Source organism: Oryza brachyantha, chromosome 8, assembly GCF_000231095.2.
Source record: "Oryza brachyantha chromosome 8, ObraRS2, whole genome shotgun sequence".
Classification (NCBI taxonomy): Eukaryota; Viridiplantae; Streptophyta; class Magnoliopsida; order Poales; family Poaceae; genus Oryza; species Oryza brachyantha.
Window position 1 is genome coordinate 11,373,902 of NC_023170.2, and position 16,483 is coordinate 11,390,384.

Sequence of the window (16,483 nt, forward strand, 5' to 3'; positions counted from 1 at the left end):
AAACGCCACTTTCTAACACGGTTCCATGATGTTGAATCGTTTGACCCACGCAAAAACAAATAGTTTCATGATTTCATCGAGGAGTAGGGTTTTGCGTGTGGTACCGTTTGATTAAGTTCAATAGTATAGGCGACTAATAACTTTAAATTATTTATAGTCAATCTAATATCTAATTATTTATAAAATATATTCTATACTATTAATATACTATTAATACATGGTTTCACCTGTTATATACATATTGCGTATTAGAGTCCGTGGTATAGCTGGCAACAAATATATATAGTTTGATGTTCCTCTCTCTCCTGTCTTATCTACTTAAAATATATTTGTAGACTATTCTACATGCTCTTATCGCTTCTAGCAGTATTTACGGTACAATAATTATGATACTCGCGGTTGAATAATATTTAATTTTATTATAAATTCATATTACATTAAATTTTATTTAAATTTCGTATGTTTACCGTAGATTTATCGCTAGTGTGGTATCATGGTTATCGCACGCGGTAACCTGAACCCTGCCGGCAACAACCAAAAGCTGGGAAATTATTAATTCCCTCGGTTCCTCTAAACTGATCAGTTTTACTCGAGTTCTATTAACTACTCCGTCTTGCAAATTACTGCTAGGCAAATATGATTCACGATGTGATTGTTTTTGGCTTATTTAGAGAAAAAGTTAAATAATATATTTGTAAATGAAAAAAATTATAAATAAAATTTAGATACGTGTTCTTAGCGATCAAAGAGTAGACTAAAAAATAAACTATAATAAAAATTTTCCCTCAAAATCTTCTCTAAATTAAATATTAAAATTTAATTTTTGGCTTATCAGCATAAGCAAAAGTAAAATGATGGGACCGCAAATGTCAGGAATATATATTCGTCGCAATCTGTTGATCACAAAAATCCAATAATACCTACTACGTTCGTTCTACGAATGTTTCTCGTTTAGCTCTTCTTACTTATCGAAAGAGACATTATTTTTTAAGTAATTATTACATCAAAATTTAATAAAGTGCAACACAACTCTTATTTCAACAAAAAAAGAAACACGTGCATTGGAATTTCGAAAGGAAAAATATATCATAATTTTTGTAACATTGTGTTGTGTTTTATATATGGTGTATACTAAAAATGAAGTTTTCTTTAACGACGAAAGTAATCAGACTTTCTAAACAATCAAAGCCTCCATAACTAGGAGTCAAAACTAGTAACACTCCATCACAATTAAACTAGGTAAACAATGCCGACATGTCGTTTTTTTGCCTGTCACGGTTGGCCTCATCAAGTTCATTTGTCCTTCAAAAGTCTGATCCAGTTCAGTATTGTACACCAGGTGACAGCACAAAAATTTGAGCCGCTGAAACCGCTCGTACTCAAGCCTTGTACGCAACTACGGCTTCATCCAAGTATTTCTATATTATTTAGAGCACATATAAGAGTAGTTTGTAAGCTAATTATATGCACATGTACTCATGTAGAGCAGACAAGATAGAAAATGAGGACGTTAACTTTCATACAAGAGGTATATTTACAAATGTTGCAAAATAGATATATTAAACATACAAGTGTGAGAAAGAGATAGAACAAAAAATAATAATACACAAGTGTGAGAAAGAGAGGGAAAAAATAATTGAGTCAATCTTACAGTTAATATATTACTCCATATTTTAATATTTTATACATGTTTGGAATTTTGCCTTATTTAAAAAATTATGCAAATATGCAAAAACATAAGTCATACTAAAGTATATTTAGTTATAAATCCAATCATAATAAAAATCATAATTATGTATTTTTTTAATAAAATAAACTGTCAACCGTGTAAAAAAAGTCTATGGCATCTATTATTAAAATATGGAGGAAGTATATATTTTAGGTAGAATATAAGCTTATGGCCATGAGTGGGCTGTATTATAAAACTTGCTCTTAGCAGGAATTAAGATTAATAAGAGAATACTATGGTGTCTATTAATAAATAACAAAATGATTGGAGTGGGAGAGTATAGGGGGATAAAATGGAAATAATTTAGAACAGAAAATCATGGATGTAATAAGTAGTGATGTATGCAGTACCAACAATATTTATATTTTTAAAAAAAACTTAAATCTTAAAAAAACATGGTTGAGTATTATCTGCTCTCTCCGCCAGAAGAGACTTCATTTTGAATGTATTTCACATATACTTATCCGAAGCTGCAAAGGCTAAATATTATTCATTTTTAAACGCCAGTGCATTTGCTCTATAATTTTCAAATTCTAATATATTTATCTTTTACTTTAAGAAACTTCGTAGTAATAGTAATTATTGTTAAACATTAAGTTATCTTTCACGATAAGTAAAAGGAGAAAATAAAGCCTTTTTGGACACAGTTCATGTACACTACGCGCACATGAATCTTGCTGCACCTTCTCTAAAAAGAAAAAAATGAATCTTGCTGCAGCACGGTAGCCGGCACCGCAGCTAGTTCTCCCTTCCCCCCACCCTGATAATTAAAAGAACGGAAAGCGGTGACCAACTTGCCGCTACGAGCCACGCGATGCCAACCGACCGCGGACGGACGCGGCGGCGCGCCTCGCCAACGCGGGAACGCACTCACCCAGCTGCCTGCCTGCCTGCCGCCTTTCCTCTCCTGCCGTTCTCACCTCAACTCGACAGACAGCACCAACAAGCTGTGCACCACGAGGGCCATGGTGGCTCACCTCACCTGCCTATATAACCATGTGCCCAGGCCCAGCTCACCTGAGCTAGCCACCCATCTCAATCTCATCATCACCACCTTCACCGGACAGGGAGAGAGAGGTGTTTGGATTGGATCGGTTGCGGTGGAGATGTGGTCGTGGCTCAGCTCCGGGGCGGCGTGGTTCGTCTTCTTGAACGTCATCGTCGGCGCCATCGCCGTCATGTCGTGGCTGGGGGGCCATGGCGCGGCGGCGACGGCGACGGGGACGCCGTCGTCCGCGCGGCGGAAGCAGCTGGAGCGCACCGCGTCGACTGTTGTGATGGAGAGGCTCCGGTCCGTCGCCAACTTCCCCTTCCAGTACCTCTCCGGCGACTACGGCGTCACGCCGCTTCACGGCGAGGTGTCCGGGACGGATTGCTTCTACTGCCCGCGAGAAGCAGAGGAGGTGGTCGCGCAGACGACCAGTGTGGTGGCGGTGCAGACTGCGGCGCCGGTCAAGCCGGAACCGCCGGCGCCAGTGAGAGAGTGTCTGCCGGAGACGACAACGTCCATGGCGATGGCACCACCGAGCGCGCCTGCAACAGCGGCGGCGGAGGCACAGGCGGAAGCGGAACCAGAGGAGGAAGACGCAGAAGCAGAGGACTCCATAAGCTTGGACGAGGCGTACGCGCTGGCGCAGCAGGCGCGCGCCCCGCGTTCCGCAGCCACGTCCTCACCCAATCCGGCGACGGCGGCGGCGGCGGGGAAGAAGAGGGAGCCGGCCAAGGTGACGGGCGCCAAGCCGCGGCGGGCACGAGAAGAGGTGGTGGAAGCGAAGGCGGAGGTGAACGCACGGGCCGATCGTTTCATCCAGCAGTTCAGGGCGGACCTGAAGCTGCAGCGGATCAACTCCATCATCAACTACACCAACGCGCTGCGCCGTCGCGGCGGCAGCGCAGCGCCGGCGCCGGAGCCGGAGCCGACACGGTAGCCGCCGCGTCGCTTCAGCTCGACGTTCCGGTTGCTTTGCTTGTTTAGGTAGAGAATTTGTTTGTAGATTGATCAACGCCACAAACGCACGGTGACAATTTTGGATTATTTACTCATGGCCGATTGTTCATAGAAACATAATTGGGAGAATAGGAACGAGACACGGCGAGCAGAAAACAAGATTAACAGCAAACTCTTAACACCCCCGCAGGCCGCATTGACAACCTAGGCGTAACGTTTGACTGGAGCGAAACTTAGAGCAAGTTAAATAGTATAGGCAACTGCTGGTTATAAATTGTCTATCTCTGACTTAATAGTCAATTCATGCAATAGTTATATATATTACATAATTAATATTCTGTCCCACCTGTCATACACACGTGTGTCTTGGAGTTCATGCTGTAGTTGTCTACAAATCTATAACCCGTTGCTCTTTTCTCTCCTTTCTTATTATCTTAAAATATACTTATAGCTGGCTTATAGTCTACTATTGTATTTGCTCTTAACCGGTGTTCTTCTCTCTCCTCTTACTAACCCGGATTCCCTCGTTTTCTGCCCGCACGTTTCCCGAACTACTAAACGGTGTGTTTTTTGCAAAAAAATTCTATAGTAAAGTTGCTATAAAAATTATATTAATCGATTTTTTAATTTTTTATAACTAATAATTAATTAATTTTATGTTAATCTATTACTATATTTTTCGTGCTAAATATATAACTCTTAGTCGAACACGGTCTCAGTGAAAATTGATGACAGAAGTCCTTTGGTGAAAATGGCAGCATACTAGGAGGAGGTAGTAGGGAGGTGAAGAACATGAACTGCACCAATGGCCACTTTCTCTAGAACAAAATGAAGAACAATGTTGACATGCTTGGTGTGGGTTGATGTTGAATGGAACTCGTCGAGAGATAACGACACTGACATTAACCACAGTTGCTTTTGTGGCAGGGAGTGTTCTGATGTTTGGAGGACCAAGAAATAAGATTGTCGCCAAGGAAGACCGCATGGTCCGATGTTGTGGACCGCTAAATGTGTAGTCTAAAATTGAAAGTACCACGAACATAGCAAAGAATTTACTTGAGAGCAGCAAGGTGGGAGATGTTAGTTTGGTGACAGGGTCACCGGTTATGACAGATAACTTGACAGATATGTTGACGGGCGTGAAACACAGTCTACGATCGGACATGCTAGCACATGTGAGAATCTCGCTGGAGTACTATCGCCGATTAAATCGTTTCTCATAATGCTCCGGTACAGTCTACACGAAGAACTGAGAGTCGTTTCTCATAATGCTCTAGCACAGGACCTCCAAATAATAGAGATGATTGATGGAGAGGCTGTTGGAGTAAGTCACAAATTTGAATAGATAAATAAAATGGTGAGTGGCTAAATGGACAAATAGAGAACCAAAAATAACCATGCTTTTGAAGATGCTCTTAGAAATATCATTGTCATATATAGGAAAACTAATGTTTCACTTATGATTCATTATTATGTCAGTTCATGACAGGCAGTCATGGTTGGCTAATTTGTAATCGAACTAAACCTTGAATAATATTTAGGTTTGAGCACATGGTTTTGTTGATTGTGTTAGAAATATGGTCACATTTCGGCATATTTTAATCCAAAATAATAAGACAATAGGCATGACAATTATAGGAAATAATCTAAAAATTATAAACAGAACATCTAGCAGCATGCTTAATATATGATAAGCACAAGCATCCATATTGTGAACATTTAGCAATGAACCCATTGCTAACAGGTCTTCAAAAGCAGTAAACAGAAAGAGAAGGAACACATTATACCTTGAAAATGGCCCTCCGCTGGTGTTGGAGGCAGTACTGCCTCCGTTGATGTGGTCGTTCCTGTTGCCGCTGCCGCTGCTGCCGTCGCCACCGTTGCCATTGCCACTGCCATCGCTGTCAACGTGCACGGCTCCGTCGGCCGACATCGTGAAAGAAGAGCGAGCAGTTGTGCGAACACACTCCCCAAAAACCTTAGCACCCGCCTACCCGTGCAGGTACTCTTAGCGAGAGGGGTTTCGGAGGCCTGCTCGTTCCGAATGCCTGTGCCCGTGCAGGTACTCTTGGCGAGAGGGGTTTCGGAGGCCTGCTCGTTCCGAATGCCTGTGCGAAGAACCAGAGGAGCAAAAGAATGGAGAGGAATTGTTCTGGCCTCGGGAAGAAGAAGGAGGAATATAGAAACCCGAATCCGCGCCCCGGCGCAGCGACCGAACACGTCGACGCCACGCCTCGGACCGGACCGGCCGGCCGGCGCGCGCGTGTGACGGTCTTCCTACCGTTTCAACTAGTCAACAGAGAGTCTCTTCTTCCTCTCTATTTAAGTTGAGATTCTCTACTTTAATTCTTGAAGGTGGTATTATTGTCTTTACCATTCATTGTGGGCTAGTGGAATTTTAATTAAACTTAATTGGGCCTAGCCCATTTAATTAACAGATTGTGCCCATGACAATTCACCCGGTTTGTAAGCTACCAATATGGTTGTACAGTAATGACAGCCTTAGATCACTCCGGCATTGGCAGTGGGGATTTCTCATAGGGATATCGTTTACATGATGAGGTTTGACAATAGTTTGGATCCCCCATACATTTCCCATCAGGTTTTAGTCATTGACACCGTTCTCTAGTATTGGCCGGATGTTCCACATTCTGCTTTTTGTGCCCTTGTTGGGTAGCTTTATCTTTAAGAATAGCTATTGGGGTTCTTCGGCGGATTTTCTAAAGGCTCCATATTTTATAGTACAAAAATAATAAATTAAATTATTTTCTCCGTTTTATTTTACCGAGAAATAGTTGCGTATTGTGTGAACCATGTCATCTGAAGGAGGAGACCCAGTTGCTGAAGGCTTATTATGGAAAGCATGTTTCGGCTTATGGTGGAGAGTACATTTTCTAACTAGGAAAGCGTAGAACTAATAAGTGGAAATATATTTTTATTATTAACTTTTTCTTTTCCAATTTAACTAGGCTCATCTAGGTGATGGATCAGCGGGGCCCCGTTGGAGAAAGGTCTGGTTCCGCAGAGCAGAGAAGCGGCATCACAGCCATCTCTAGCGAAGAGAAGAGGGCACGGAGGCCAAGCTTGGCTTTAGCTCGGGGAGGTCGACGACTGTGTGGACAGTGGCGGATCTAGCCAACGAGATTAGGAGGGTCTGAATATTTTAGATAGAGTTTCAGCCCTCCTTTTTATTAATCTTTGTCATAAAATTTTAAGGTTCTTCATGGAGGCTCTAATGGTTTTAACGGGGATAGCGGGCTTGAGCCTCCGCCGTCCCCATGTTGGATTTGCCCCTGGGTGTGGGGTGTTGGCCGGGAGTTGGGTTTGATTTAGAGGGTGACGAGGCATAGCAGGAGGTGCAAGAGGTCTAAAAGTCAACGGTGTTAAATAAAAAACCAAGAAAATAATTATTAAGTATTTATTATTATGGTTTGTTTTATTTTTAAAGGTAATTTAAGTATGACTTATAATTTTATATATTAAAAATATTTAAATAAGATGAATGAGCATGCATAAACCTAAAAGTTAATGATGTCAAATAAATAATACAACAAATAGTTTACCACAAGTATCGTCCTTAAACAAGAATATGAGATGTGAGAAAAGAAAAGATGAATTCTCCCTTATACCAAAGGCAAGGTTCTTTACATAAGCTATAAAGGTGCAAAGATTAATGAGAGGGTAGATAAACAAAATTTATATTAGTTTAGTTTATGCATTAGAGGTGATATATCGACTCTTGTACGTATTTGAATGAAGATCAAACGAGGGTTATGCAATAGCTGCTTTGGCTCGCTATCCTGGACTTTAAGCACTTTGAATTGCTGCTTTGAAGTGATGTTTTAAAGGTTAAATAGCTTATAAGTTTAAAACATTCAGTTGTGGATTTAATGAAATTGTTTTTGTGTTGCAGATGCTAGTGGATTTTTTTTCATAGTTTGGCTTATAGCTAAATACTTGCTCCGTTTTGATTAGAGGATATTCTAACCTTGTTATAAGCCAAACATTTCCGACTTTAACAAAGTTTATGAAAAAACCACTAACATCGACAGCACAAAAATAATTTAATCCAGAATTGAATATGATTTATGGTATATTTGTTTTGTTACGGTAAATCCTTTTTATACATTTGCCTAATTAAAAAGTTTTGTGCAAATATCCAAAAATATGAGTTAAAATTAAAATATATTTATTAATAAATCTAACAAAACAAATAATAATTACAGAAGACAGATAATCAAACGTGTTGAAAATTCCAAAACCGTGGGGGTGGGGAGAATTTTTTTATTTTTTAAACATTTTTTAAAAATAATTTTATTAATAAATCTCGAGAGAAAATATCTTCACACGGTATAATCATCTGGCCATGTTAGTAGCTTGGTAAAACAGCACTGCCACGTAAACACTATCACGTTAAACACTCTGCGTGTTATTGCTCTCTTGCCATAAAAATATTGATAGCGTGGCCAAAAAATTTATACGCTAAAAATATTTTGTGTCGAGGTTTTGTAATAAAATTACGGGGTGGGGGCTGGGGAGGAGCAGAGGAAGAAGGCCGGGCATCCCTGCCCACTGCCCAGGTCCCAAATGTCTCGCCTCCTCCCCCGCCGCCGCTCCCTCTGCACCGCAGCTGCCACCCACCTCCACGACCTCGCCTCCCTCCTCGCCGCCGGCCGTTTCTACGCCTCCGTCGACCTTGCGAAGTCGCTCCTCCTCGCCGCGCAGCCGCCTGCCGCCTCCGTGCCCGACCTCTACCGCGCCCTCGCCGGCGGGCCGCCGCCGGAGTCCTCCTTCCTCCACGACGCCGCCTCCGCCCTCGTCGTCGCCTCCGCACGGCTCCGCCTCCCCGACGGCGCGCTCCGCCTGCTGTCGGACCTCGCCGCCGCCGCCGCCGACGACGCCCGCGCGCCGCTGCCGTCGCTCTCCTCATGCAACCTCCTCCTCGAGTCCCTCCTCTCGCTCGGCCGCCATGCCGACGTGCGCCGTGCGTTTGGGATCCTCGCCGCCTCCTCCGCCGGGCCTCGCATGGACACCTTCGCGTGGAACAAGGCCGTCCAGGCGTGCGTGACGGCGGGCGACCTCGACGAGGCCGTCGGGATGCTCCGGCGGATGGGCAGCGGCGGCGCGCCGCCGCCCAACGCGTTCTCGTACAACGTGGTCATCGCGGGGATGTGGAGGGCGGGGAAGGGTGACGGTGCCGTTAAGGTGTTTGACGAAATGGCAGAGAGGGCCGTGCTGCCGAATCATATCACCTACAATACGATGATTGATGGGTACATCAAGGGCGGTGATCTAGAGGCTGGTTTCAGGCTACGGGATCAGATGGTGTGTCATGGCCTCAGGCCGAACTTGATTACATACAATGTGCTCCTCTCCGGTCTGTGCTGTGCTGGGAGGATGGGAATGACGTCAGCCCTGTTGGATGAAATGGCATCACGAAAGATGATACCTGATGGCTTTACATATAGTATCCTATTTGATGGCCTCTCGAGAAATGGAGATTCAAAGGCAATGCTTTCATTGTTTGGAAATTCTGTGAAGAATGGAGTGAAGATTGGAGATTACACTTGTAGTATCTTGTTGAATGGACTATGCAAGGATGGCAAAGTTTCCATTGCTGAACAGGTTCTTCGGGAGCTGGTAAATGCAGGGTTTGTCCCAACAAGGGTGATCTATAACACACTAATCAATGGATATTGCCAGATTGGAGAGCTTGAAGGGGCCTTCTTGACCTTTCAGCAGATGAAGTCATGTCATATCATGCCAGATTATATTACATACAATGCACTAATCAATGGTTTGTGTAAGTCTGAAAGAATTGCTAAAGGACAAGATCTGTTAATGGAGATGGAGGACAATGGAGTGAACCCAACTACAGAAACATTCAATATGCTGATTGATGCATATGGAAGGACTGGGCAACTCGAGAAATGTTTCATTGTTCTTTCTGAAATGCAAGAGTAAGGGCTAAAGCCAAATGTTGTCTCATATGGTTCAATTGTCAATGCTTTTTGTAAGAATGGAAAAATCCCAGAAGCTTTAGCTATCTTGGATGATATGTTTCATAGAGATGTCTTACCGAATGCCCACGTGTATAATGCTATCATAGATGCTTATATAGAGCATGGTCCCAATGATCAGGCTTTTATTTTAGCTGAGAAGATGAGAAGTATTGGAATATCTCCAAGTATAGTGACCTACAATTTGCTTATAAAAGGGCTTTGCAAGCAGTTACGTATATCTGAAGCTGAGGAGATGATCAACAGCTTAAGTAATCACAGTTTGATACCTGATGCTGTCAGCTATAATACTTTAATATCAGCATGCTGTTACAGAGGCAATATTGATAAAGCCTTGTATCTTCAACAAGAAATGCATAAGTATCGCATCAAACCTACGCTGAGAACATACCATATACTTATTAGTGCATTAGGTGGTGCAGGGAGACTAAATGAAATGGATGATCTGTACCAGCAAATGATGCAAAAGAATCTTGTTCCTAGTAATGTAATATACAATATCATGGTTGAGGCCTACTCAAAATATGGAAACGAAACCAATGTAGAAGCTCTGAGGAAGGAAATGTTAGAGAAAGGAATAGCCATTGATGACATACATAAATAACTGTGAGATGAATAGCTGTTTAGCAAGTCTGATATGAAACTTTTGACATTGTTGATCATAATGATCAATGTTAGAGGGGATTGGTTTGACTTGTTTTGCCTTATCTTGGTGAACCATTGAAGGACTGAATTATCGAAGGCCATATTCTATTTCTTGTCCCACAAATCCACAATGGAGCTAGAAGAGCAGATACATTGTTGATTAAATCATCCAAGCAACATGAAAGCTGATGAGACGCATAAGGGATGCCAATAGATAGAAAATTGGGCCATGTACTCGTAAGTTATAATTGAATAATTTTCTTTTTGATGAAATGCTTTCAGTAGTCATGTGTAATTACCTTCATAAACGGTATGATGCAGAGGTCGGAAGACGTGGACATGAGTGGGTTGCTATCAAGAGAATATATGTGTGCATGAAGGTAACACATCACTATTTAGCCTCCTGGTCAGTTTAGTGAAGATAATGAAAATGAATGATTTCCCCCCTGTAGTTTCTCTGTTTATGAATGCTCTCTCTCTTTGACAATGTTACTGAATCAGTTATACTAAAACTAGAATTCATCAAGCTTCACTTTTTTATTAATTTCCTGTTAGCATTGTGCTTCATCCGAGTTTTGCTGCGAGATTATTCTCAAACTGAACATACATCCAGTACTGTTGATTAATTTCAGATTAACATGTTGTGTGTACTTTGAATCCCTTCCTGTGGTTTCAAAAGGACCGCTAACAACATTTTATCCATGCAGCTAATATTATCATGGCCTATGCTGCATTATGTATTCGTTTATGTGATTCGCTAGAATTAATTCCTTTTTTCTATCAGCAAATCATTTTTTTGGAAACTTTTTCTATCAAAGCTTTATACATGTAAGTGTAAACTCTTTTTATTTATTATTAAGTTCTCAGTTATTATATGCCAAAATGTGACATATCTTTGCATGTCCATCAAATTTGGGGGAAAAGTATATTTTCTGTTTGCCTGAAGAGAAATCTAAAGTAGTGAAAGGATAATTTCGTTCCCTCCACTAGAATGTGCCACGTCATTTGATAATAATACCATCAAATGCAACAAATGATTCAAAATTTGCCGTTGGATCTAGAGGGGTCCTCAGTAAAAAATTGCCAAAGGTCAGGAGTCTCCAGGAGCCTTCCATCCGAAGGCTTACGAGAACAGAACGTGAAGCGAACAAGGGCAAAAAAGTGGAAGAAATAAGCGACCAGCCTCTTACTCGCCACGCCTCCAGTGCTGCCTGCCCTCTTTCCACCACCAACACAGCTACCTGTTCGCCATGCCTCCCCATCCTCATCCCAACCAGCGCCCTCAGCCCACATCCTAGTCCTCACCGTTGCACATCTTCCCCCTGTACTCCCAATCTCCTCCACTACTGCCTCATCCCCATACCCCTCCTTGCTGCAGGCAAGATGATCTGTCGCCTAGTCACTGCAGCTGCTCAGCACGGTATCAGATTGAGCTTGACTATGTTAAATTGATTTAGGTGACAAAGAATTGGAGCGGTGCTTTGAGCAGAATAACTCAAGCAGGGCAGCGCCGCCAGACCACGGCTTTGAGCAGAATAACTCAAGCAGGGCAGCGCCGCCAGTCCACTACCTTGTACTCCCTGCGCCACATCCACACCCAAGCATCACCATTGAAATGGCTAATCAGGAATGTAGTAAACTGCCATACTTATCATCAAAGAAAAACTACTGTATACTTCTGTTTACTGCAGTACTACACAAATGTCCGTTTATTTGCCTCTAGCTTAAATTTACCTTCCCTAAAATTTAGGTGTACGTGCCAATTAAACTGTTCCTGCTTTGCTTATTCTGTTTCTGAAATCAGGGAGGCAAGAGTGGCTTCACCATCTGGAACTCACCATTTATGGACATGAAGAAGTTTTCTTTTGTTTGGGGGTGTCTATACAGCCATCTCACAGCGTCTGATTTGCCTATGATTCTCTTACAAGGTAACAAAAAATGCAAACATGTTAATAGCAAGGCTCAAGCCACAGTATCAGGGACTATCCAGTAGATTCTTACACATGAGTCTTGATTGTTCTGATCTTAATTATTCACATGGAAATACATAGGTCTAACAAAACAAGCTCTGCTATCAAATCTGTTGTAGGTTAGTTGCGTTTTATTTCATCATTTGAGAAGATACAAAAGAGCAAGAAAGTCTCACTTCCTCAAATGAGTCTGCTGAAACGTGATGCTAAGAAAAGCTCCACGATAACCCCAGAGGAAATCCATTGCCTGCACCCTCTGCCTTCTCTGAACTTATTCAGTGGAAGGGCATTCTCTCTGCAAATTAACTGGTTTGTATGCATACCTCCTATGAAAGTTCTTCAATTCATCCTACTGGCAGTTGACACAAATAGTAATACAAGCAGCTGTTCGTTACAGAAGTATAATAGTTCATGATGGCTCATGTGTTAAAAATAAACAGTATCAAGAGAAGCAGCCGTTGCAATGGATATTACTAATGATTAAATAGTAGATGAATATTACTATAACGATTAAATATTAGTATCATCTAGAGCATATTGTTAACAAAAGGTTTCAGAAATTCCTGAGTAATTAGTGGGTAATAAGAACTTCCATTCATGTTTTCTTGTGCAGGAAACATGCTTTCTCCCTCTCGGCCTTTGTGATATATTGAACAAAAGTTGGCAAGTACTATAAATCTATAATTCTGTAATGGCTGGTTGTTCCTTGATAATACTGAGAAGAAAGTATCAAGGGTGATGAATCCAATATCAAAGCAAGCTTCCCCCCAGGAATATGTCTGTTACTCTGTCAAAGAGGTGCGCGGGGTTTAGTTGTTGTGTGCCAACAATTGGAGCATGTGGCTAGGGAGTGTTTTACCGAGCATGGGTGGTGATCTAGTCTTAGGATTAATGGCCACTAATTGTACTTGACCGAGATAAATGCAAAGCTTCCATTATCTTAAAAAAGGTCCTTCAAAGAGTTAATTTTTTTTTCACATTTTGCTGCTATTAGTCATCTTGAGCTATTCAATTGTAATTTAATGGTAGATTTTCTTTATTTGCATGAATCACAATCACTAGATTCATCTTCCATGGAAGTCCAATTTAGGAGGAAACCTCTAAAACTGGGGCATTTATCCATTTCGGTTGATTATGATCTTACCGAATTTGTTATTGCTTCCCAATGAATATCTCCTAAGTCCTAACCATAACTGTAGTTTTTGCATGTTTGGCTGGAGTTGTACCATCTGTTGATGGCGCCATGCATCACCTCGTGATAGAAAGAAACCAAAGTCCTAACCCTTGGAGCACCCAATCCATCTGATTCCAGTAGGTAAGAGTAGTTGCTTTAGTATGACTTCTAGATGTGAAAACATTGGCTTGACAATAAAAACTGCTAATGTACATTCCATTTTCAATTTCTAGGGATGTGAGATCGTTGACTGTAATGAATTTTGGGTTTCACTCAGTGTTGCATGGAGTGAAGTGAGAACAAAATTTCCAGGAGTGTTTCAATCAAATAGTCAAAATATCAGCTTGGATGGCTGTGATACTGGAGTCAAGAACAATATCAAAACTTGTAGTATGCTTGCAATTTCATGGTGGTTACCTTTGAGCTACTTGAACTGGAGGAGTGGAGGTATGAAGGCCATCAACTTTTTCACTATTACTGGTATTATCATATAGATGAATACTGAATATTGGCCATGCATACTTCACTTAGTTTCTTGTTGGGAGAGAGAGCATACGGACATACACTACTATAGAACCAAGTATACTAGATAGGCCATTCATGACCAGGCTCATCAGCCCGTCACAGATGCAAGTATCAGTCACGGAGCAAAATTTGATCCGTTGTCAATGACTGAAATAGGCATGACTCGTCACCAATATCCCATATCTTTGAAGGGCCAAAATACCAGCCCGTCATAAAATCATCCGTGACAGGCCAAATACAATAACTCGTCACCTCTGTTGATATATCTTTGACGGGCCGTAAGTTACAGCCCGACACCGATGCATCATCCCTGACGGGCTTTATATTACAGCTCTAAGCCTATTCGGGTGTTCATTCCTCGCTTGAAGCTGCCTATGTGCCTCACTAACAGCCTGGAACTCCATTGTCCTCTTCAATCTCTTGAACTCTTCCCATATCTCCGGTGTTAAGTGAGGATACTCTTCGAATGGGGTTGGTTCGTTGAGGTCGAGCACATATTCGGTGTGCAGCTTGTGCTTAAAATTCTTCCAAGTTGTACCCATCTTGTAGAATGCCCTTTTCTTCAACCTCGCCTCATTGTCTGAAGGGAACTCAAAGCATTCCTTGAAACGTTCCCATGCCTCTTCCTTCTTAGCTTCCGTCACATGGTCGACATCCTTGTGCAGTATGCCCTAGTAGCGTCTTCCAAGAATTTCGCATATACTGGAAAACCTCCTAACTGATGCCTCAGTTGCTATAGGAGTTCCAGTTCTATCAAACCTCAATTATAGTGAACTTAGAGTCCGATAATTTATTCTGCGATCGTCGACTGCGGCTAGAAGTTCCAGTTGTTGTGGACGACGTTGTATGGTCTTTTCTAGACATTGCTAAGATATATTGTTCTAAATCAATATAACTCTAAATCAATGCATTTCTACATCAATATATTCACTAAATCAAAATATTTCTAAATCAATACATTTCTAAATCAATCTATTCACTAAATCAATACATTTCTAAATCAATATATTCACTAAATCAATATATTTCTAATCAATACATTTCTAAATCAATCTATTCACTAAATCAATACATTTCTAAATCAATATAACAAATATATGATACAAGTAACATAATCAAATAAACCGAGACGAGTTAGCGACGGTGTGGAGCATCATCGGCCGGTGTGGAGCGTCGGTGGCCGGCGTGGGAGTGACGTCGGTGGCTGGCGTGGGAGGCCGACTGGGGTGCTCGGCGGGCGTTGACGCCGTCAGGTGCTCGGGGCGTCGGCGTCGGCCGTCGGGTGCTCGGCCGGCCAGCGTGGGAGCGGCGAGCGTCGACGGTGACAGAGAGCGGCAGAGGAAGAACGCGGGGGCGACAGAGGCAGAACACGGCGACGGCGGCGGCTGTGTACGTACTACAACTGGCTATGTGTAGCGGCCCAGAGATAACCCTAGAAACACATCCGTGACGGACCATAATTTATAGCCCATCACCAATACGTCATCGGTGACGGGCGGTAGTTTATAGCCCGTCACAGACAAAACTTCTTTGACGGACCTCAGTTTGCTGCCCGTCACCTCTGGTGACCTATCTTTGACGGGGCGTAACTTACAGCCCTTCACGGATGCGTCATTCATGACGGGCTGTAACTTACGGCCCGTCAAAGATAGGTCAATAGAGGTGATGGGCTATTGTATTTGGCCTATCACGGATGGTTTTATGACGGGTTGGTATTTTGGCCCGTCAAAGATATGTGATATTGGTGACGGGCCGTGCCTATTTTAGTCATTGACAACGGAGCAAATTTTAGCCCACCACTGATACTTGCATCTGTGACGGGCTAATGGGCCTGGTCACGGATGTCCCGTCTAGTATGCTTGGTTCCGTAGTAGTGCCTCCTTCCTAGTGCCCTGATCGATGGCTCTTGTAAACCCATAGCAGTAGCCCGTCAACATGTCATACATTAGCAATGTGAGGCAGTAGTAGCATCAACCGAGCAACAGGAGTGGTGGCAAAACCGGCAGCGGCGTATCACACCAGCCGCGGAAGCGATGACGGCTAGGGTTGCAGTCTGGGAGGTTCAATCTTTTCGTTTTCCTTTTTTTTTTCCCCTTTTGTTGGTGGTTATATAGAGGGCTCTAATGATGGAACGACCCTTGATGATTCAATCACCATGCATTCATTCATCCACACTTTGATGACCACAAACTTATAATCTATTTTGGACTAATCGATGCATGTACTTTTTCTAATTGTCTATAAGAAAATTGGTTTAAAGATGAAGTTTTCATATCTTCCATCTAATTAATTGCCCAAATAGACATATTTAAAGTGCATGGTATTACAGGAAGGTCGGAATGTAGTATGTATTAGGTTGTTGTGTTAGCAAAATTCAAGTTTAGCTACACTCCATGTTTTGCTCCATGGAGAGCTTAATATATCGAATTTACTCAAATTTGGTTAGATTGTGAAGCTATGTTCTACACGGTT

The 16,483-nt window shown here is 42.2% G+C and overlaps 2 protein-coding genes across 2 annotated transcripts; both read left to right on the forward strand.

Moving 5' to 3' along the window:
* Positions 1-2,694: 2,694 nt before the first annotated feature.
* On the forward strand, positions 2,695-4,014 carry LOC102711286. Its single transcript, XM_015840101.2, has one exon. The coding sequence runs from the start codon at positions 2,695-2,697 to the stop codon at positions 3,655-3,657; it is 963 nt and encodes a 320-aa protein (XP_015695587.2). The 3' UTR covers positions 3,658-4,014.
* Positions 4,015-8,236: 4,222 nt separating this feature from the next.
* Positions 8,237-13,416, forward strand: LOC102711556 (pentatricopeptide repeat-containing protein At5g12100, mitochondrial-like). Its single transcript, XM_040526978.1, is given in 5 exon segments — positions 8,237-10,579; positions 10,664-10,722; positions 12,147-12,270; positions 12,432-12,621; positions 12,926-13,416. A coding segment is annotated over 1 exon segment (2,037 nt). The 5' UTR covers positions 8,237-8,264; the 3' UTR covers positions 10,302-10,579; positions 10,664-10,722; positions 12,147-12,270; positions 12,432-12,621; positions 12,926-13,416.
* Positions 13,417-16,483: the final 3,067 nt, after the last annotated feature.